The 22,289-nt window shown below is 43.4% G+C and overlaps 1 protein-coding gene across 4 annotated transcripts in view; it reads right to left on the bottom strand.

Annotated features, from left to right (window-relative positions):
• Positions 1-22,289, bottom strand: part of MYOF (myoferlin) — a 151,309-nt gene that overhangs the window by 100,415 nt on the left and 28,605 nt on the right. For all 4 annotated transcript variants that reach the window (XM_073904436.1, XM_025880474.2, XM_073904435.1 and 1 more), the window contains exons 4-5: positions 7,629-7,737; positions 4,947-5,034 (exon numbers count right to left, since the gene is read on the bottom strand). In XM_073904436.1, the coding sequence (XP_073760537.1) occupies positions 4,947-5,034; positions 7,629-7,737 (197 nt within the window). The remainder of the gene's footprint in view (positions 1-4,946; positions 5,035-7,628; positions 7,738-22,289) is intronic.

Raw genomic sequence — 22,289 nt, 5'->3', positions numbered from 1 at the left:
TTTTATTTTTATTTTTTAAAGATTTTATTTATTTATTCATGAGAGACAGAGAGAGAGAGAGAGAGAGAGAGAGAGAGGCAGAGGGAGAAGCAGGCTCCCCACCGAGCAGGGAGCCCGAAATCCCAGGACCCTGGGACCATGACCTGAGCCGAAGGCAGACACTTAACCATCTGAGCCACCCAGGCGCCCTGGATGGTAATCTTTAAAATCAGTATTGGTAATCATGAACAGTGGTTCTCTCTGGAGGATGGGACTGCAGAAGATTTGCACTTCCTGTGTTTTACATTTCTGTAATGTGTACAGAAATATAAGCAGGTATTGCTTTTATACTCAAAAAGAAGATCAACAAGTTCAAATTTTTAAAAAACTTTGTAAGGATCTGTATAAATTAGAGGAAGCAGACTCATTACTTTGACATAGAATGGTAAAGTTTTTTAAAGAGTCAATTGAAAGGAAGGGAGAAAAAGAAATTCTGGGCCAGATGTTCTGTTTAGGTTATTAAAGTAAGTGATGACAGGAGGTGACTGTCTTGCTGTTATTTCTCTGCCTCATATTTGTTGGTCTTATCTTCCCCCAAGACTGTAAGTTATTGTTTTTTTTTCGGGGGGGTGGTTTCCTTAGTGTCTTCCCTAGCATGAAGTTGTAGTGAGTATCCAAAGATACCTTTGCTTAGTTGAACTAAATTGTTTTATTAAGACAAAAAAGGTTTTCCCTTGAGACATCCAAATAACCCAGGATATTGAAAGATTTTTTTTTTTAAGTGCTGAAGAAGCTGGATTACAAAGCCTACATTCAGAATGTCATCCTTGACCCAGCTTTGGTGAATAGTCATCTTATAGAGCAAAGACAGCATTTCCAGATTAAAGAACCCTGTTCATTTTTTAAAGTACGAAATTTCATTTCGTCATCTCACACTTAAAATGATACTGCCCCGCAGACACAGCTCATTTCCCGGCCGGCACCTGTTAAAACTCTGTTTCAAATCCAAATAAAAGGAGCCCCGGTCCTGGTTTATTTCCTATCTCCATCCAGCAGTTATCAGGGATTCTAGAGAACTTCTGGGAGAGACCTTGGCCAGCTGCCATCACGGAGCCTGCTGGGAGAGAGATTCCTAAGAAAATGGGTGACCCCCCAGCCCACAAACCTGCTGGAGCATTAGTGCTGCCAAAGCAATCCAGGAGCCTAGATGGCAAGGATTTTCTCCCCACTGGGTTTAAAAGTTCAGAGCTGGTGCTCTTCTCATTTCTAAGGACATTTTTTTCCCCCTTTTTCCCTTTGCTCCAGAGAAATCGCATAATTTCTGAGCTTGGCCTGACCTTGGTCCATCTCGGGAGATGAGACCTTCCCCTACACTCTCAAAGAGCTTGATAAAATGCTTATTCTCAAAGTCTCTCTGGTTCACCAGGACACTTTTTTCTTTTTCTTTTTCTTTTTTAAAAGTCATCCCAGCGTGACTTTGAGCCAAGCCAGATCATTCTTTTCCAATAGATCTGATATTTAGAGGAAACAATTTGAATGTTCATACAGAGTGCGCCACCCAACTGAGCTCATGACTACAAGCCTGGAATTGTTTTTGTAATAGCAGTAATAAAATGACAATAACAATAGCCACCATTAAGGTAGCACTTACTGTATAGCAGGCACTGAGCTAAGTGCTTTATGTGCCTCATCTCATTTAATCCTTGCAACAACTTTCTGATCTAAGTGCATTATCCCCACCTTACCGTAAGGAAAGTTGAGATTCAGAGAGGCTAAGCGACTTACCCAAGGTTACATGGCAAATTAACAACAGACACTGAATCCAACCTAGGCCAGTCTGGCCCCAAAGCCCTTGTTCTTATAATGTTACACTTTCAGGATAAAAAAAAAAAAAGTTATTTCTCTAAACCTGGACTGAACGTACCTGGAGGGCAGGGGCTGTACCCTAAAGCATTTATCACCCAGCACTGCAGCATGTAGTGATAGGTCGAGAAACCCAGCAACCACTTTCTTTGTTTCATAAATACCAGAAATGGGGTGGCACCAGTTTACTGTAAACTCTAAGTTTACTCCTTTTACTTGAATGATCCAAAGTATTATTTTTTCCCTAGAGTCCTAGCTGAAGGGGTAACACAAAAGGGCTCATTTAACATTTTGGCTCTTGAAATGAACACAATGAAACTGCCTTTTATCTACCAGTATACCGGGATTAATAGGTCCTCCCAGCAGCCACGCCCAATCTATAAACCTCAGAATGTGACCTTATTTGGAAATAGGGTCTTTGAGGATGTAATCAAGCTAAAATGAGATCACACTGGATTAAGCGGGCTAATTCAACTACTGGGGTCCTTAGAAGGGGTAAGAAAATTGGACACAGCCAGGGACCACCCCCTGTGAAGACAGAGGCAGAGAGTTGGAGTGGTGAATCTACAAGCCTAGGAATACAAAGGATTATCAGCAACCACCAGAAGCTAGGACAGAGGCCTAGAACAAAATTTCCCTCAGGTCCCCAGAAGGAACCCACCCGGTCCACATCTTTTGATTTCTAGCCTCCAGAACTGTGAGGGAATCAATTTCTATTATTGAAGGCTGCCAGTTGATGGGGCTTAATTACAGCAGCTCTAGAGAATGAATAAATAGGATCTGACTCGGAAAGATGTCAACGTGAGAAAAGGTCCCAGATCCTCCCAATTTAGAGGCAACTCCAGATATCCTGCCAGTTGGGGCTGCCTTTTGCAGGCCAGAGAGTACCTACTGTCCTTCTCAGCCTGGTGACAGCAGGCTTCAGGTAAATCCTAGTGACAGGGGTGACAAAGTTATCCGATGATTTGAACCAAATTCTGATTTGAGAATGTGACAGTAGAATGGGAAGATGGAAAAGGAAGGGTATATTTTGTCTGAGGCTGTGATATGAATACTGTATCATGTCTAATAATTATAATAAAACTAAGTTTGGGAAAAATTTATAATAATTACTAATATGATAAAATAGAATATTTCAAAAATACAAGAAAGAAAACAATACATCTATCAAAAGCTAAAGAAAACTCAATAAATAGACTCAATAAACAAGAATTTCCTGAAATAAGAAGAAATATATCACCACAGAGTAATCACTACATCTTTGAAGGGGGTTAATTACCCTATTAAAAGGTGACAAATTTTGATATATTGTTTGGATTGTTATATACTATTTTTTTAAAAGATTTTATTTATTTATTTGACAGACAGAGACACAGCGAGAGAGGGAACACAAGCAGGGGGAGAGGGAGAGGGAGAAGCAGGCTTCCCGCCGAGCAGGGAGCCCGATGCGGGGCTCAATCCCAGGACCCTGGGACCATGACCTGAGCCGAAGGCAGGTGCTTAACGACTGAGCCACCCAGGCGCCCCAGTTATATGCTATTTTCAAGAAGATGTCATTTGCTGATTGTAGGCAACCTATAAAATGCCCCCAAATAATCCCTGCCTCCAAGTATTCTTGTCTTTATATAATTTTCTCTCCTTGAGTATAGTTTGCATTTAGTGAGTCTAATAAGTAGAATATGACAGGAGAAAAAGAAAAAAAAGAAGGGGCGAGAAAGCAATGGGTAGGACCAGTCAGTTCAGCCCCTGATGGTGTGCTGTTCTGGACTGGACTGTTTCCCCTGGGTTTTATCTGTCATTACTGCCATGGCAGCAAAAGGACCATGGCTATTCTTGGGCCATTCAGGGCTCCAGGGCTGAGAGTACCTGAGCAGCATGCGGTGTGCCCCGGGCGCTGCTGGGTGGTGGGGGGGGGGAGGCGTGGGCGGGGGGCGTGTAGAGGCACTGCCGGTGTGCTGGGGCTGTGTCAGTTCCCAGTGTCCCCAAGGGAGAAGGGGCCAGATGACCCACATTAAACCCTTACAAGTACTTGGTCAAGAAGTGAGCCAGAACCTCAATGATGGGCCACCCACGGGGTGTGGGTGAGTGGGGACAGTGGTTGGGATCAGGCAGGAGGGGAGGTAGCATGGCAGGTGCCAAGTAAACCACTTGGGCTCCTGGGAGCTGAGTTCCAAACCAAGAAAAATGAAAAGACGGGCCCCGAGGAGCCAAGCCTGGCAGGAACAAGTGCCAAGGTGCCCTCCCAGGAAGAACTTCCAGGCAGCAGGTAAGTGTGCAGGACATGGGAGCCCTTCTTTCCCGGGGCACGTGCCAGGGCTAGGGAAACGGGTATTTGGTGAGGCATCTCAGGGAAGAGGAAGGGACGGAGATAGTTTCAGCATCACATCACCTTGGAAAACTGCTAAAAGGAGGTCAAACTTGGCTGTGTGAAAGGCCTAACTGTCTCATAGACTTCCCTCCACCTGAGGCCCAAAGCCCTCCCCAGAGCCGGCAGCCCCAACCCCAACCAAAGCAGCATCCGATGCCCCGAATGGCCGATAATCCCAGTCAGAGAACAGGGAGCAGGAGGTGAGTCATGCTGAGGGAAACAACTAATTAAAGGACCAAGGGGCTGTTCAGGGGCTGGGACAGCGTCAGGGCCGAGGGAGAGAAAGAGGCTCCAAACCCTGGGCGCTAGCAATGAGACTGGCGACTGGGAGTGCAGCCTGCGGATCACACACTTAGGAAGCGAAGAGACACATGAAGAGAGTAGAGGCCACTCCTGTAGCTTAACCACCAGGGACATTCCAACAATGGGTAGAAGCTACAAACCCGAAGCAAAGCCTTGCTTGGGATCTTCTGCTGGAGCCTGTGCGTGGGACAGGCCCACGGTGAGGCTGGTCCGTAAGGGGTCGTCTGACCCTTCTCCTCTCCCCTGAAAGGCATCTCACAAACAACTGTCATGTCCCAATTTGGAGCGGCTCCACCTGCCTCACGGGGCCCTGTCCAGGTGGGCAGGGCACTACAAACAGTATCATGACAAAGAAGGCTTTCCTGGAGACTCCTTGTGTGTCTTGAATAGATTACCCCCGGCACAGGCCTGGCCTTCCAAAGGGTCAGCTTACCTTCCATGACTGACACGCTGGTCCCACTGGGGTCATTTGGATGTGGAGCAGAAGGTGGATCATAGCCAATCACCAAGTCAATGGTGGCCTAGATAGAAATAATCCATTGCAGACAGAATCAGTGCAGGGTAATAGACTCAATGCAAACTAAATCAGCGGGAGCTAAAAGTTCTGGAAGGGGCGAGCAGGGGGATGGGAAAGTGAGAAGAGGAGGGGAGACGGATCACACACGTTCCATTGTTTCTATCCTCCCTCTTGTGAGCACGGTTGGCGGGAAAGCCCGGGAAAGGAGTTACCTGTCGTAGGTTGCCAAGTGTACCATTGCTAAACGGGCAACCTCACTAACTGGAGCAAAGTTGTGATAAGCAAGCATGAACTTGTAATTAGCCTCCATCCTAGACTTGAGATGGCCTCCAGTCACAGAGGCTCATTTTACATGGTTGAGTTAGTTGTTTGCACCATGACTTCTTTATTCATCGCTGAAGTTTATTTTCATTTTTCTCTTCTCTCTCTAAAAATAACTTGAGCGACTAACAAAAATTATATAACAATGTGATTCATAAAACGGGATAAAAAAGGGAATCAAGTCTGATAAAAGAGAAAATAAATATGCAAATCATGAAGTTTAAGATAATTGCATCTTGCATAAAATGTGACTCCAAGATGGCTAGGAACCAAGGCAAGAAGGAGAACAGAAAATGTTACGTAACTTTTTTTTTCAGAAAGGAAGAAACATACTAGTTCCTTACAGGAAATAAAGTCGTTCCCATTTTTAAAATCTGAGATAAAATGGGACATTACTTTAGGGCAGAGTTTCCTATACTTATGTATTTCATGAATCTACAAAATTTCAAAAAGTTTTCCTAGAGGGCGTCAACATAGGGACGCTAACCCAAGCCCACTACTACTATCTACTGTTATAATTTCACAAAAGGAATGAATTTTAACAGCAAAAATGAGGAAGGACAAACCACTGAATAAACGGAATCCTTTGCAAGTAAGGATGGCGCACACGCGCACACACCCACACACCAGCATGTACACACCCAAGTTACCAGTTAAAATACAGACATAATATTTAGCACACAGTCATACTGAAAAATTATTGTTTATCTGACATTCAAATTTCAATGGGCATCCCATACTTCCACCTGCCGGTTCTACTACACGTGGTAAACTCTAGTACGTGCACACATTCGAGAGCACGCACACACATGCCATATTGCCTTTTTTTCATCTGTCTGTTCATCAGTGAATACTCCCTCATGGATCAGCACATTCTGTGGCCAGCTTAGGAACTACAGATCTGGGAGACACAAAGGAGGCTCCCAACAACAGTTTCGTGGCAAATAAAGAATCGTAAGAGCAGCATCCCATGGCTACCTATGCCAAAGACCCAGGCCACAACCTGAAGGCTGAATGCAAGGAGCACTAAGGAGCTCAACTGCTAAACTTAAGTGAAGAATCAAACTTTCAAAACTTAGAGGAGGGCATGGATGGCTCAACTTCTGAATCAGTGATTTCCTGATAACATCAGGATTCCCAGAAGTGCTCCAGTTCTATGTGTGCTTGCTCTGTGCTTAAAAACAAAAACAAAAACAAAAACAAAACCAGCCAGACACATCACTGACTTGGACCATCTTTCCTAAGTATCATTTCTCTCAGCCAGGTTTTGGAAAAATAGATAATAGTCGACATTCTGAGTTTGTTTTAGAATTTTTGGAGCCTAGACCAACAAAATAGACATTCTCAATAGGCTTTGAGAAGCCTAACCTGTATTCTTGCCTACAGGGATGGCCTATTTTAGTACAAAATTTTCTTCCTTTGTCCAGGCTCCCAAGCAAAATAAATTGATTGGAAAATAAAGGTGTTAGAGGTTAATGGGGCAAGCATGGTAGCTTTACGAGCGCTGTTAGCAATCAAATGAAATCTGAGAGCTATGAGCTTTGAGTCCATTTATTTAAGTGCGCTCAAGAAAGAGAATTCTGGGTTCGCATCAGACAATATCAGTATGTACTTATTTAGAGAGGCTGTGGTCAGAAAACAGTCAGCTGCCAATCAGTGATAAACATCATGATATTCACAAGGTAATATTAATGAAATACCTTCTACAGAATGTTTCTGAGCGTGTCTGAGACACGGAGCTATGCTCACCACACAAATGTAAACACCCAAGGGGATATGCACAGAACTAAACCAAGAGAGGGTCCCACTCACTCTAGAGCATTTTCTTCTGTCAGAGAAAATCAAGTTTATCTAATCTATTAGCTCTGTGATTGCAAGTATAGGATAAGGCCATACCATTTGCAAGTGGACCTGTTATCTCAAAACCAGTAGGGGTGTCTGGGTGTGGATGTGTGTGTGTGTGTGTGTGTGTGTGTGTGTGTGTGTGTGTGGTGAACTGATTATAATTTCACACTCTTTTTTTTTAAAGATTTTTATTTATTTATTTGAGAGAGAGAATGAGAGAGAGAGAGAAAGGTCAGAGGGAGAAGCAGACTCCCCGCTGAGCAGGGAGCCCGATGCAGGACTCGATCCCAGGACTCCAGGATCATGACCTGAGCTGAAGGCAGTCACTTAACCAACTGAGCCACCCAGGCGCCCAATTTCACACTCTTCTTAATTAACTTTTTGCTTACTTATCTCACTTCAAAGCCATTCAACAAAAGAGAAAGTGCTCACCCCAGTATCTTGCCCCTTTTCGTTTAGCAGGGGGATGAGTTTGTACGGCAGTGATCTGCTCTGGTCACCAATCAGGTCCTTCAGGGCTACAGTGGCCGTGCCAATTAACCTGCAGGTGAAACAAGACAGTGCACAGTAACCTAAGTGAGAGGCACGCTTCCACTGACTCAGCGGACCTACCCATTCCCTTTCTACTCGTCTCTTATCATTAAAATCACTCATCATGAAATGAATTTTGGTAATTTTGGCAACAAACATCACTTTTCCAGAACAAGTAGTCATTTCAAGAGTCTATGGTACCTATGAAATTTCAAGTCATGACTGAGATGACCCATGAATTAGTGACAAAGACTGAACAGCACCCCTCAGAATCCAAGAAGAGAGAAAAGTAAGAAATTCAAGCATTCCTCTGTAATATAAATGTAAAAAGACCCATCAAAATTGCCCACTGTAAAAATGCCCCACGTCCCCCACCCCCACCGCCTCAGGGAGACCTTCTGCAATTATAAATAGGTTGCTAGTTTACTGATGAGGCCAACTTACTAACCTGTATACTTGGGAGCCGAATTCAAAAGTTGGATGTGTGTCCTTCTCCCTGTTCCTAGGCCCGGAGGGATTATGTTCAGCCTCTACCACTTACCCAGCTACCCCTCAGTGCACATAACCTAATGGTACAAAGGCACACATGTGTCCCTGCTCACCACAGTCAGGCCCCTAAAGGCACAGACTGTTGCTTTTTCTATTCACTACTCTCACCCCACTGCTTGGAACAGAGTTCATTTGTTCATAGATATTTACTGAATGAAGGAAAGAATAAATAAGTCTATATACATTAAGAATGAACACCGAAAACATTTTTGTAGTTAGGGCACATGGTCAAAAAAATTTACTGAACACACAACCCCTGAGAGTTAGTGAATACAAAAATGTGACCTGCAGAATATAGTCTACATTGGGGGTTATAATGGACAACACGGTATGAGATTGGGTGAATTGAAGAAGTTCCCTTTGTGAAATGCAATCAAAAAGCAATGAAAGCCCAGAGGTATGCTCTCAGTATGGATACCGAAAACAGAAAAGAAAAACAGGAAGAATTTAAAAATATTTAAGAATTGAAAATTATTTACTTATATCTTGCCTACATTTGCAGTGACTGATACTAATAAATGGCAGATATGATAGCATGAATATCATTAGCATAAAAATAGAAAACTAAGTATCAAATCCTCAGAGTGATAGAAGAGATTCCTTATATCAAAAAACCCAGGGTGAAGAAACCATAGTTGTGCATAAAACATAACTCTGGGCTTTTGGGCAAAAGTAATAATCAGAAGAGTTTATCTTGCAGGGGAACTATTCCTTTTATTTTCACATGTAGTAGTTTCTTTAAAAATCAGGAATGAAAACTGATGTTAATGTGTGAACGCTTATTTTGAACTGACGTTTATCTGTATTCTCCTGCCCCCCCCTCAAACCTCAGAAATGGAACTAGATTGTAGATCTGGAGTCAGTCACTCAACCACATACATCCACGGACTTGACAATATGAAGAAGTGACTTCACTTTCTGTGAATAGGCATATTATATTGCACAAGACCAGAAAATTGCTATGGCACCCTGTTTCACCCAATCTACCCAATGGCATGAAATGCTACACACAGTTTCTTGGAAGAAGGCACGTTCTTAGACAGAACACCACTTAAGATGCTCAACAACCGTGAAGGATTCTCAATCTCTTCTCATATCTCAGGTAGAGCCAGTTACTGGCAATGGAAAGGACAAATTCTGCCTCCAGAGGGTGAAGAGTGAACACTTTTAGGTCAATACAGGAATTAGGTCTCTCAGTCAATGCTGAGAATTGATGGAGTCTTTATAGAGTAATTTCTCACATGAGTGTGTGCACTAAGTTTGCTAGATTTTTTTAAACTGAGTATGTTTTCTCCTCACTTGGATTTTAACTCCCCTGACATATTGAGGACAAGAGTCTACTACACATGACTTCATCGCCACCAGATGAAACAAGTACACCTCCCACACAAAGCGAGAGTCCCTGGCAAAATCTCTTCCATGTCTCCCTCAGCCCCACATGATATGAGCCTGATGAGCATTTCTTCCCAAGTTTTAAAAATAGCATAGTAAGCCATGAGGTTGGCTAATTGAGTTTTTAGGATGAAATGGGAAAACTACAATTTCAAAAGTCATCTGACTGGTGTTAAATGTCTAAATGGTACTCGCCTTGAAAGACATGGAAACACACTGGATTTTATTCCTCACAGTTCCATAATTCATAACCTAACTGTACGATTAAAATAACATTGTACACTGGACATGTACAGATTTGCTTTTGCTGAAGCCAAGATGACCTGAAACTCTTATCAGCAATAAATACTTCTTAGGAGAAAACAAAGTATAGCACACTGGGACGATACTGAAAGAGGGCTGGCCTGGGGTTGGACCAGCATTTATCAACCTTGGCACTACTGACATTTTGAACTGGACAATTGTTTGGGGGGCTGCGCTGGGCTTTGTCCAATGTTCAGCAGCATCCTTGGCCTCAATGCACTGGCATCTCTACACCTTCCCAGTTGTGTCCTGGTGGGCAAAATCGCCCCAGGTTGAGAAGCACTGGGTTAGACAATTTCTGTTCTTGCCCTAACTTGGTGTTCCAACTTCCTTCAAGCCTCAGCTATGTCACCCAACTCTCTGAGCCTACTTTGCTATCTGCAAATGAGTGACTTGAAGTAAATAATTTCTTAGACCCTCTCAGCTATTAAAGTCTTTAGCTAGGCTCATACATGCGATATTTTCTACACAGACCTATTTAGGAAACCATCTCATGTTAAAATAGATCTTAAAACACGTCCATGTTGGACAATCCAGAATACTACGCAGGGTTTCTGCCTTCAAGCGTATTGGCCTATAATCCCGTGGGTCAAGCTTAAATTCACATGGTGTCAGGGAAAAGGTTAGGCCAATAACAGAAATATGGACTACAGTGTAAGACAGTAGGGAGCGGTGCCTTGTGCTAAATGGAGAGAACAGGATCACCTGGGACATGAAGCCCACTCACTGGCCCTTCCTGGCCCGGAATGGTTTTACAGCCTCCATTCTGACACAACCACTGTCTGCAGCTACCCCCCCCCCGCCCCCTGGAGGCCATGAGACGTTGGCAACAGACAGCAGACCAGGAATGGAGTAAAAGAAAAGCAACCTACTTTAACCCAAACCTCAATTCCTTCTTTCAGAGACCCTTAGTCCCATTTCTTAAGATTTACTTTTTTCGTCATAAAATTCTGATGCTTTGATGTTTGTACGTGGGGGAGATGGTTTAAAAGTAAATTTCACTTTCTTTTTTCTGAAGTAAAAATACTGTGTTTAGATGAAAGCCTGGAAAGACTTTAACCCACCCCCCCAAAATATTTTTAACAGCTAGGTTGAGTTGAAGAAAAATGCATGCAGCTACAACGTCTAAGAGCTTTCACTGTAAATTGGAGGAAACATCCCCTATGGGCAAGTCTGAGCTCTGCAGGACTCCGAGGGTCCCGCCAGCCTGGTGTAGGCTGTTCTCATGACCCGGCCTCCTACGCAGGGGACAGGAACAGTGCAGCTGGACCACAAGCCCGTTTCCTTTAAAGGAGGTGACACTAAACCAAGAAGCCCTTTTTCTTTCACATTACTAACGCTATAAATATGCTAACACGTTGTTACAGTGGGACAGTACCCCGTGCATGCTCCGCCCTGAATCTGCATGGAAGAATAAGAGTCTCCCCATGGACTCCACCCAACACTGAAACAGATGGACCACGTCTCAGAAGGAAACCTTACAGTGAAAGAATCTCAAGGCCCTTTAGCTCTCCAGCTTTACTTGTAGAACTAATAAGCTGCAGATGTATTCTGAAGTGAAGAAAAACCCAGTCCTGCTCTTATCCCTTACAGTTCTTGTCTAGATAGTGTTGAGTAGGGTCTCCATGCAACATGGAACTAATTCTGAGCAGTGGAACTGTGAACCAGTCAACTTAGTCATGCAAGGGTTGGTTAAGAAGTTCTTTAACTTGTTAAAACAAAGTCTAGTATGTTTAAAAAAGAGAAAAGGGAAACATTCTCCCCGTTAGCATAGACATAAACATTAACAACCACATGCCACTGTGGTGAGTAAGGGCTTTGCTGGCTGAGTTCTTAATCATGAGAGCTTATATATATCCAGTTGTTCTGTACAGCAGGGACACAGCCCACATGGATTACTGGAGGAGGGTTTACTGGAAATTCCTTCATGAAGGGAAGGAAAAATACGTTGCACTCTGGAAATTAAATCACATGTTGTACTGTTTTCGCCTTTACAGACTGCAGCGTGTTTCAACTTTCCATGCTCTGCGAGGGCGTAACAATCCTCAGCTAGGCTGAGGACAAATACTTCTCCGAGCTGCTCCCAGGTCCCCTGTAGAAACCCCGAAAGGGCCAGTCTTACCCACCCTTTGAAACGAGCTGAGTTTTGTCGTTTCAACCAGACCAGGCTGGTGTGGCCTTGGGGTTCCCTGGCTGGGCCCCATCACCCATCCCCACACTTCCCCAGGGCCAGGATCGTTCAAGCTCTTCCCCTGCCCCACCCCCACCCGCACCCCCAGCTGAGCCCAAAGGTGGGAGAGCCGGGCTTATACTTTGCTCATGACCAGATGGGTGGGAGAAGCTGGGGCAACCATGACAGCAAATCCTATCACAGGAAGACGTTTGTAAGCCACCCCCCCCCCTCAAAGAGCATCTCTGGGTCTCCCATCCACTTCACCGGCGGGGAACCCTCCTGAGTCTCCCAGGCGGCCCACCCTGACCTTTTGGATTAGCTCATCCACCGTTTCTGAGATCATGGTTCCCCAGACCTCCCCGTGGCAGAATCACTAGGGCAGTCACAGATTCCCAGGACTCCGAGTCAGACTTTGTCTTTAGTTCATTCTAATACCCAGGAAGTTTGAGAAACAATGGTCTAAAACAGTGATTCTCAGTGGCAGCAGGGGGAAAAGCAGAGGGATGGGTGGAGGAAAGGGGGGGCAGGGTAGGACAGGCAGCCGGCAAAGTTAGATCCAGAGAGAGGGAGATGTGTCGTTTTTAAAAGTACATTCAATATGATAACAAAGGTTTACATTTGAAAAATGGGCATAGAAATCCAATTATTTAATAGGACAAAGTAGTAAACAAAACTCGAATAAAATCTACTCAGTAAGCCTACTTATCTGTACCTTTCCTATGGCTTCGCCTCCTCACTCCACACCAGGATTGTCAGAGAGCCAAGCTTGGGAGCCACCATTTGATGAACAGGACAAAGTCCCCAAGGCTCTCTCTACCAGAGGGTAGGACTGTGCTCTGTACTTTTCACAAACTCCCGTTCCTGGGTTTTGGAATCACTGACCTAGTCTGGAGGCTGTATCAGGTTTTGCAGGATTCAGAGCCGGCAACAACTTCCTTTTTTCCAGTCCCTCCCAACCCTGCTGCCTGCAACAAATGGCGTCACTTCAACCAGAGAAGGAGCAGAGTAGAAGCCAAGGCTTTCGCACCCAAAGCTCTCCCGATCAGGGAGGCACCTGGGCTGGAGTCAGGCACTTTGTGGCCGCGAGGAGCAGGTTAGCTAGCCTAATGCCTGGCGTGCAGGTGAGGCTCGGTAATTACTTCTGGGATAAATGACTTTAACCCGTTGTCCACACAGCCTGCAAAGCTGCTCCAATGGGCTGTCCATACCTCTTCCCCAAGCACAGTGGAAGAAGGAAAGGTGGTGACTTCACCTGCACAGATCCCACTATCTCGTTTACATGTGGCGGTGTCAGAAGTGAGTGTCTCATCGCTAGGAGAAATCCAAGTATTAAAAGACTGAAGACAAGGTCTTTTGTATACCAGGAAATGCAAATTTCTCATAAGCCATACCATACCTCTCCACGAAATTAATTTCATTCCAAACCACAGTCTCTGTTTTCTCTAATAAAAAAGAAAAACAAAAAACCCCCAAAAGCCACAAACCTTTGCTCAGGGAGTTAGTATATTTCACAACCCAAGCTTGTCTTTTTCCCTTTTCTAATTCTGTAGCCCCCGGTACCACTCTGGGTGTATGTGTGTGGGTAGCTCTAGACTCCCACCTGCATGATCCCAACTCTGGAAGACAACAGGGACCTGCCTGACGTCCCCCTCCCTGAACTGCGGCCTGGGAACACTCTCTAGGCATTAAGTTGGGCGCTCACAGGGCTCATTTCATTTACCTCCCCTTTCTCCGCATTGTCCTGTGCTGCTGGTGTTCAATATCTGAAACCATGGTTACCTATGTTTTCTGTAGTTTTTTGGTGTATCAGGTGAGTGAGTAGATCTGGTCCCTGTTATTCTATCTTAGTGGAAGCAGAACGTCCAAACTATGGTCACATTAAGGCCTGGAGGGGTTAAGTCACTTGCCTGAGGTCACCACTAGTCACCAGTAGAGCTGAATCTCTAGGCAGTCTTTGTCTGCCTCCTGAATCTCAGCTTTCAAGCACTATGATCTGCTGCCTTCCTCTGAGCTCAGGGATAAGCTCTACATCTCTCTACAAAAAGGCAGGAACTTTGGGACAGTTGTTTGTTTCCCTTGTGATCCAACCCCTTTGTGTTCTGACTCCTTTGCAGCTTAAACCCAAGTTGGAACCAGAGGCTGTCCAGAGAGCTGAGTTGGACAGATTCCACATCAATGGCCTATTATGAGGTGGGCTAACTGTCCAATGCAAGATACTTTAGATTTCATTCATGTATTAGTATCATAAATTTACTTGTTAATTCTTTCAATAAACACTGAGAGCTTATTATATGCTAGGCACTGTGCTAAGCACTGGTGTTATAGCAGCGAACAAGATAGATGTGGAGCTCACCGTCTAGTAGGGGAGGGCCAAGTGAATAATCAAATAGATAAGAACATGTCAGATGGTGGTGAACTGAGCTAGATAAAGCAGGAATGTGGACCAGCCATACCTCTGAGTACTTATCTAAAACCCAACACAAATGTCCACATGCCCAGCTGGACTCCCTCCACCATTCCCATGCCCATATGAGCTCGCTAACAAGAAGGGCTCTCAGGAAACAAGGCAGGGTGATGAGCAACAGTAGGGGCTGCTCTAGGGTGGGTGGTCCCTGATGCTGAGGCCAAATGACAAGATTTCACATCTACTGCAGTTAGAAGGAAAGAGTATTCCATGCAGAAGGAACAGCGAATACAAAAGCCCTAACTAGTAACTCTTTTCTTCCTTAGCATGAATGCATGCACATGCATGCACACACACACACACACACACACACACACACGCTAAACTGTAATCTTGTAAACACCTCTCATTCCTACATTGCCAGGCTCCTAAAGCTGATTCTTCTTTAGGAACTCAGGTGGAGTGACAGCAGAGCCAGGATGCCAAGGGATCAGGGTCCCAGCCTCAAATCTCATCTCCACTTCTTAAAGTCATTGTGAAGATCACATGAGATGAGATATACTTTCCAAATTTATCTTGTCCATTGTAGAACATGAGCATAAGTGACTTACTCTTCAAGAGTATAAAAATGCCTGCTTAAAACTGTTAAGTAGGGAGGAATTACCAGTATTCTGATGACTGTTCTTAATTTTTTTTGCAAAATTAGAAAGAAAAATTACTTCCATTCTAGCCGACAGTTAATCAGTAATTCCACCTACACTTGGGTTCCTACAGGTGGTTTGAGGTTTTCAGTATAATGTAAAAGTCAACAACACAGGCCTGGACATAAATGCTGACTCTGACACATACCTACTGTGTGACCTTGAGCAGAATACTAAGCCTCTCTGAGGAAAAATAGGACCTGCTTCAGAGAGTGTCTGCAATTAAGTGGATAATGCCTTCAAAGGGCTTGGCCTAGCCCTCGGCACTCCCTAAGTCCTCACTAGGTGATAGCTGAATTGCCTGTCTGCAGAGACAACTCTTACCCTTCAGTGGCTGGGAAAAGCCTTCTACTCTGACATTTCAGCTAAAAATATTTCATTTTCATCACATGACCAAGAGGCACTTCTGGCTCTTCTCTCACCCTCATTCAGCCTGGAAGGCTGGTTGGAGGACTATGAAGTGGGGAGGGACAGAGTCTGCGCTGAACGGCCCAGCCAGCTCCCAGCACCCGGAAAGGATGTTGATGATGTACTAGTGCATTGCATGCACGGGCCGGCCCTGGCAGTCCACTCTGGGTGTGGGCAGGGGTGTGCAGGCAAACCTGTTTGTTCCCAGGCCCAGAGCAGCAGATGCAGAGTGAGAGCCGTGTTTGCACAACCGGTTTCCATGGCAACAGGAACATCAATAGGCAAGACATTCCTTAAGCTGCCCCCCCACCCTGTACTTACTACCAGGGGAAAGGAAGTTCCCACACTGAACGGTGAGCAGATCCCTGAAGGCCAAATCTTTAGTAAAAAAGCCAAGAAAATAAAATCTGGGGCCAAAAAACACCAATAGTTTGGACAAACATACCGCGTATTCCCAGATTCCTGCAATGTACTTACAGGCAAATCTGACCAAGGTGTACGCATTGTTTACTTGGTGGCAACAAGGTCAAAGTTCACAGTTCCTGAGGAGAAGCATTCGGCTTAGCACCGTAAGCCCACAGACAACACTGGCTTATCATCCGCACTATTCATTCCAAAGGCAACTCCGGGTCGGCTTTCACCAACGATGCAGCAACATTTGTAGGACACAGAACTAATCTTCCATTTAAAAAGACTTCCCCCGGGGACCCTGCCATAAGAGCCTAAAATTCCCATTTTGTTCACTTCTTCAGATGAGTCACCAGTGGCCTCAGTCCCCAGATCACTGTTCTTGGGAAGTCAACACAGTATCAACTATTAGTGTCCATCCCACCGTCACCTGGAGCAGCTCCTCCGAAAGCTCCTTTCAACCAGCAAGCCCTTGAAGGATTGAGAACGTGACAGATAAGTGCTGTTGGGAAAAGACCTGGCACAGATATGGCTCAGAAGGCAGGCCGGAGTGAGTATGCTGGTGGGAGCCCTGGGACATAAATATGGACACTGGGTGCCTGGGGGAGTTCAGGAGGAGAGGGAACCCCCCCAGAAGAAGGGGAGGGAAAGGCTGAAAGAGTATTGAACACCAGCTTCATATTTTGCCTAGAATTTACCTTTTTCTGGCCTAAAAATTCCCGTCATAACAATGCCACAGTAACGACTGGCTCCTTTGGTCATTATGCTTAGCAGACAGCATAACACCAAGTACAACGTATCTCAGCAAGATGCATGGAGCCCCGAACATTAGAAGGACCCTCTTCTATCAGGACCCACCATATTTTCTTTGTTCGAATGTAGGAAGACATTGTCAGGATCAGAGAGACTGCACATCAACTCTGTCTCCAGAAAGGCACACTGAACCCCCAGAATGAGTGCCACGCTGAGCCGTCGAGTGGGGACTTGTCTTCTTCCCAGGACTGCTGTCATCCAAGGGCCCCACTGTGTTTTAAACAGGTGTAAAATGAATATATAATGGTCTCCCAGTATTGTTTTCCCTACTTCCTAACTGGTTGCTGCATCCAGTCTCTACACACAAAGCCTGAATGATCCTATTAAAATACAGGTTAGGGGAGCTTGGGTGGCTCAGTTGGTTAAGCGACTGCCTTCGGCTCAGGTCATGATCCAGGAGTCCCTGGATCGAGTCCCGCATCAGGCTCCCTGCTCAGCAGGGAGTCTGCTTCTCCCTCTGACCCTCCCCCCTCTCGTGTGCTCTCTCTCTCTCATTCTCTCTGTCTCAAATAAATAAATAAATAAATAAAAATCTTAAAAAAATACTTAAAAAAATAAAATAAAATATAGGTTAGATCATCCTCAAGCCCCCTTAATGGATTCCCACTCTGCTAGGAATGAAATCCAAAGCCTGAGCCATGGCTCATAAAGCCATACATGCTGGGGCTTTCCTGATCTCATCTCTTAGCCCATACCAGCTTCTCCTGCTCTTTGTGCTCCAGCCTCACTGGCCTGCTTGGTGTTTCTCCGACACCCCACATCCACTCCCGCCTTCTCTCTGCCTGCAATATTCTTTCCCCTAGATAGCTGCATGGCCCATTCCTTCACTTTATTTAGGTCTCTGCTTAATTGTCAACTCATCATCACCTCATATAACACTGGATCATCCCCCCATTATCAGTCACTCTCTATCCTTTTACTCTGCTTTATTTTTCTTCATGGCCTATACCGTATAACAATTTCCTCCTTATCTTAGATCACGCCACAGCACCTGACCCATTATATAGTTCTTCATGTACTTGCTTGTTTTCTGACCCTACTCAAGCATATTTGCTTCAAGAAAGCAAGGATTTTGTGTGAAACATAGACAAGAGCTCCATGGCCAGGCTTTGCCACCACACTGAAATAGAAGAGGCATAAAATGATAAAGGCTTGAACCAGACTGGTGGCTATGGCCAAGAGTAAGAAACACATGGCACAAACAATGGAAAGGAAGAAAACATAAGATTTGGCAACAGATTGGATAGGTTGTAAAAGGAAGATCCAGAGAGACCTAAGGTTCTGAGCCCAGTGGTCTGGAACTGTGCTATCCAATATGGTGGCCCTTGCCACATGTGGCAAGGAGCACTGGAAATATGGCTAGTCTGGATTGACATGTGCTGTAAGTGGTAAAGACACATTGGATTTCAAAAGACTTTGTAAGAAAAAAAATGCATGTAAAATGTCTCAATGATTTTTAAAATATTGATTACATATTGAAATGATAATAAGCTGTATATACTGAGTTAAATATATTATTAAATATATTTAATTAATATATTATTAAAACTAATATATTATCTAATATATAATAATATTAATATATTATTAAAACTAATTCCACCTGTCTTTTGTTTTCTAATGTGGCTACTAGAAAATTTTAAATTACATATGCAGTCTGCACTATATTTCTATTGGAGAAAGTGGTCCAGAATATAAATAGTGATACCATTTGTAGAAAGAAGGGAGCAAAGAAGAAGAGGGGCTATTTATTTTTAAATTTAAAATCAATTAATTAACATATAATGTATTATTCGTTTCAGAGGTAGAAGTCAGTGATTCATCAGTCTTATATAACACCCAGTGCTCATTACATCATGTGCCCACCTTAACGTCCATCACCCAGTTGCCCCATCCCCCCACCTCCCACCCCTCCAGCAACCCTCAGTTTGTTTCCTATGATTAAGAGTCTCATGGTTTATCTCCCTCTCTGATTTTGTCTTCTTTTATTTTTTCCTCTATTCCCCTACGATCCTCTTTTGCTTCTTAAATTCCACATATGAGTGAGATCATATAATAATTGTCTTTCTCTGATTGACTTATTTCGCTTAGTATAATACCCTCTAGTTCCATCCATGTCATTGCAAACGGCAAGATCTCATTTTTTGATGGCTGAGTAGTATTCCATTGTGTGTATGTATACACACACACACACACACACACACACACACACACACCCCACATCTTCTTTATCCATTCATCTGTTGATGGACATCTGGGCTCCTTCCATAGGTTGACTATTGTGGCTATTGCTACTATAAACATTAGGTGTAGGTGTCCCTTCAGATCACACATTTGTATCTTTGGGGTAAATACCCAGTAGTGCAATTGCTAGGTCATAGGGTAGCTCTATTTTCAACTTTCTGAGGAACCTCCTTACTGTTTTCCAGAGTGGCTGCACCAGCTTGTACTCCCACCAACAGTGTAAGAGGTTTCCCCTTTCTCCGCATCCTCGCCAACATCTGTCATTTCCTGACTTATTAATTTTTGTCATTCTGGCTGGTGTGAGGTGGTATCTCATTGTGGTTTTGATTTGGATTTCCCTCATGCCGAGTGATGTTGAGCATTTTTTCATGTGTCTGTTGTCTTCTTTGGAGAAATGTCTGTTCATGTCTTCTGCCCATTTCTTGATTGGATTATTTGTTCTTTGGGTGTTGAGTTTGATAAATTCTTTATAGATTTTGGATACCAGTCCTTTATCTGGTAAGACATTTGCAAATATCTTTTCCCATTCTGTCAGTTGTCTTTTGGTTTTGTCAACTGTTTCCTTTGCTGTGCAAAAGTTTTTTATCTTGACGAAGTCCCAATAGTTCATTTTTGCCTTTGCTCCCCTTGCCTTTGGAGACATGTCTAGCAAGAAGTTGCTGCAGCTGAGGTCGAAGAGGTTGCTACCTGTGTTCTCCTCTAGGATTTTGATGGATTCTTACCTCACACTGAGGTCTTTCATCCATTTTGAGTCTATTTTTCTGTATGGTGTAAGGAAATGGTCCAGTTTCATGCTTCTGCATGTGGCTGTCCAATTTTCCCAACAACATTTGCAGAAGAGACTGTCTTTTTTTCCATTGGATATACTTTCCTGCTTTGTTGAAGATTAGTTGACCATAGCGTTGCGAGTTCATTTCTGGGTTCTCTATTCTATTCCACCGATCTGTGTCTGTTTTTGTGCCAGTACCACACTGTCTTGATGATTACAGCTTTGTAATAGAGCTTGAAGTCCAGAATTATGATGCCACCAGCTTTGGTTTTCTTTTTTAACATTCTTTTGGCTATTCGGGGTCTTTTCTGGTTCCATACAAATTTTAGGATTATTTGTTCCCGCTCTGTGAAAAAAGTTGGTGGTATTTTGATAGGGATTGCATTGAATATGTAGATTGCTCTAGGTAGCACAGACATTTTCACAATATTTATTCCTCCAATCCATGAGCATGGAATGTTTCTCCATTTCTTTGTGTCTTCCTCGATTTCTTTCATGAGTGTTCTATAGTTCTCTGAGTACAGATCCTTTGGCTCTTTGGTTAAGTTTATTCCTAGGTATCTTATGGTTTTGGGTGCAATTGTAAATGGGATCGACTCCTTAATTTCTCTTTTTTCTGTCTCATTGTTAGTGTATAGAAATGTAACTGATTTCTGTGCATTGATTTTATATCCTGCCACTTTACTGACTTCCTGTATGAGTTCTAGTAATTTTGGGTTGGAGTCTTTTGGATTTTCCACATAGAGTATCATGTCATCTGCGAAGAGTGAGAGGTTGACTTCTTTGCCAATTTGGATGACTTTTATTTCTTTTTGTTGTCTGATTGCTGAGGTTACGACTTCTAGTTCTATGTTGAACAACAATGGTGATAGTAGACATCCCTGCCATGTTCCTGATCTTAGGGGAAAGGCTCTTAGTTTTTCCCCATTGAGAATGATATTTGCTGTGGGCTTTTCGTAGATGGCTCTTATGATATTGAGGTCTGTTCCCTCTATCCCTACGCTGTGAAGAGTTTTAATCAAGAAAGGATGCTGTACTTTGTCAGATGGTTTTTCTGCATCTATTGAGAGGATCATATGGTTCTTGTCCTTTCTTTTATTAACATAGTGTATCACACTGATTTGAAGATGTTGAACCACCCTTGTAGTTCAGGAATAAATCCCACTTGGTCGTGGTGAATAATCCTTTTAAAGTACTGTTGGATCCTATTGGCTAGTATCTTGGTGAGAATTTTTTGCATCTGTGTTCATCAGGGATATTGTCTGTAATTCTCCTTTTTGGTGGGGTCTTTGTCTGGTTTGGGGATCAAGTTAATGCTGGCCTCATGGAAAGAGTTTGGAAGTTTTCCTTCCGTTTCTATTTTTTGAAACAGCTTCAGAAGAATAGGTATTAATTCTTCTTTAAACATTTGATAGAATTTCCCTAGGAAGCCATCTGGCCCTGGACTCTGGTTTGTTGGGAGATTTTTGATTACTGCTGCAATATCCTTGCTGTTTATGGGTCTGTTCAGGTCTTCCATTTCTTCCTGTTTCAGTTTTGGTAGTTTATATGTCTCTAGGAATGCATCCATTTCTTCCAGATTATCTAATTTGTTGGCATACAGTTGCTCATAATATGTTCTTATAATTATTTTTATTTCTTCGATGTTGGTTGTGATCTCTGCTCTTTCATTCATGATTTTGTTGATTTGGGTCATTTCTCTTTTCTTTTGGATAAATCTGGCAAGGGGTTTATCAATCTTGTTAATTCTTTCAAAGAACCAGCTCCTAGTTTTGTTGATCTGTTCTACTGTTCTTTTGGTTTCTATTTCATTGACTTCTGTTCTAATCTTTATTAATTCTCTTCTCCTGCTGAGTTTAGGCTTTTATTTGCTGTTCTTTCTCCAGCTCCTTTAGGTGTAAGGTTAGGTTGTGTATTTGAGACCTTCCTTGCTTCTTGAAAAAGGCTTGTATTGCTATATACTTCCCTCTTAGGACTACCTTTGCTGCATCCCAAAAGTTTTGAACAGTTCTGTTTCATTTTCACTCGTTTCCATGAATTTTTAAAATTCTTCTTTAATTTCCTGGTTGACCAGTTCATTCTTTGTAGGATGCTCTTTAGCCTCCATGTATGTGAGTTCTTTCCAAATATCCTCTTGTTATTGAGTTTCATTTCAAAACATTGTGGTCTGATAATATGCAGGGAATGATCCTAATCTTTTGGTACCGGTTGAGACCTGATTTGTGACCCAGTATGTGATCTATTCTGGACAGTGTTCCATGTGCACTTGAGAAGAATGTGTATTCTGCTGCTTTAGGATGAAATGCTCTGAATATGTCTGTGAAGTCCATCTGGTCCAGTGTGTCATTCAAAGCCCTTGTTTCCCTGTTGATTTTCTGCTTAGATGATCTGTCCATTG

The sequence above is a fragment of the Callorhinus ursinus genome, unplaced genomic scaffold (assembly GCF_003265705.2).
Source record: "Callorhinus ursinus isolate GAN/ISIS: 27379988/994484 unplaced genomic scaffold, GSC_fseal_2.0 scaffold20, whole genome shotgun sequence".
In the NCBI taxonomy this organism is placed as follows: domain Eukaryota; kingdom Metazoa; phylum Chordata; class Mammalia; order Carnivora; family Otariidae; genus Callorhinus; species Callorhinus ursinus.
Note: the sequence above shows the minus strand (reverse complement) of the source record. Positions and strands in the feature narration are given on the sequence as shown.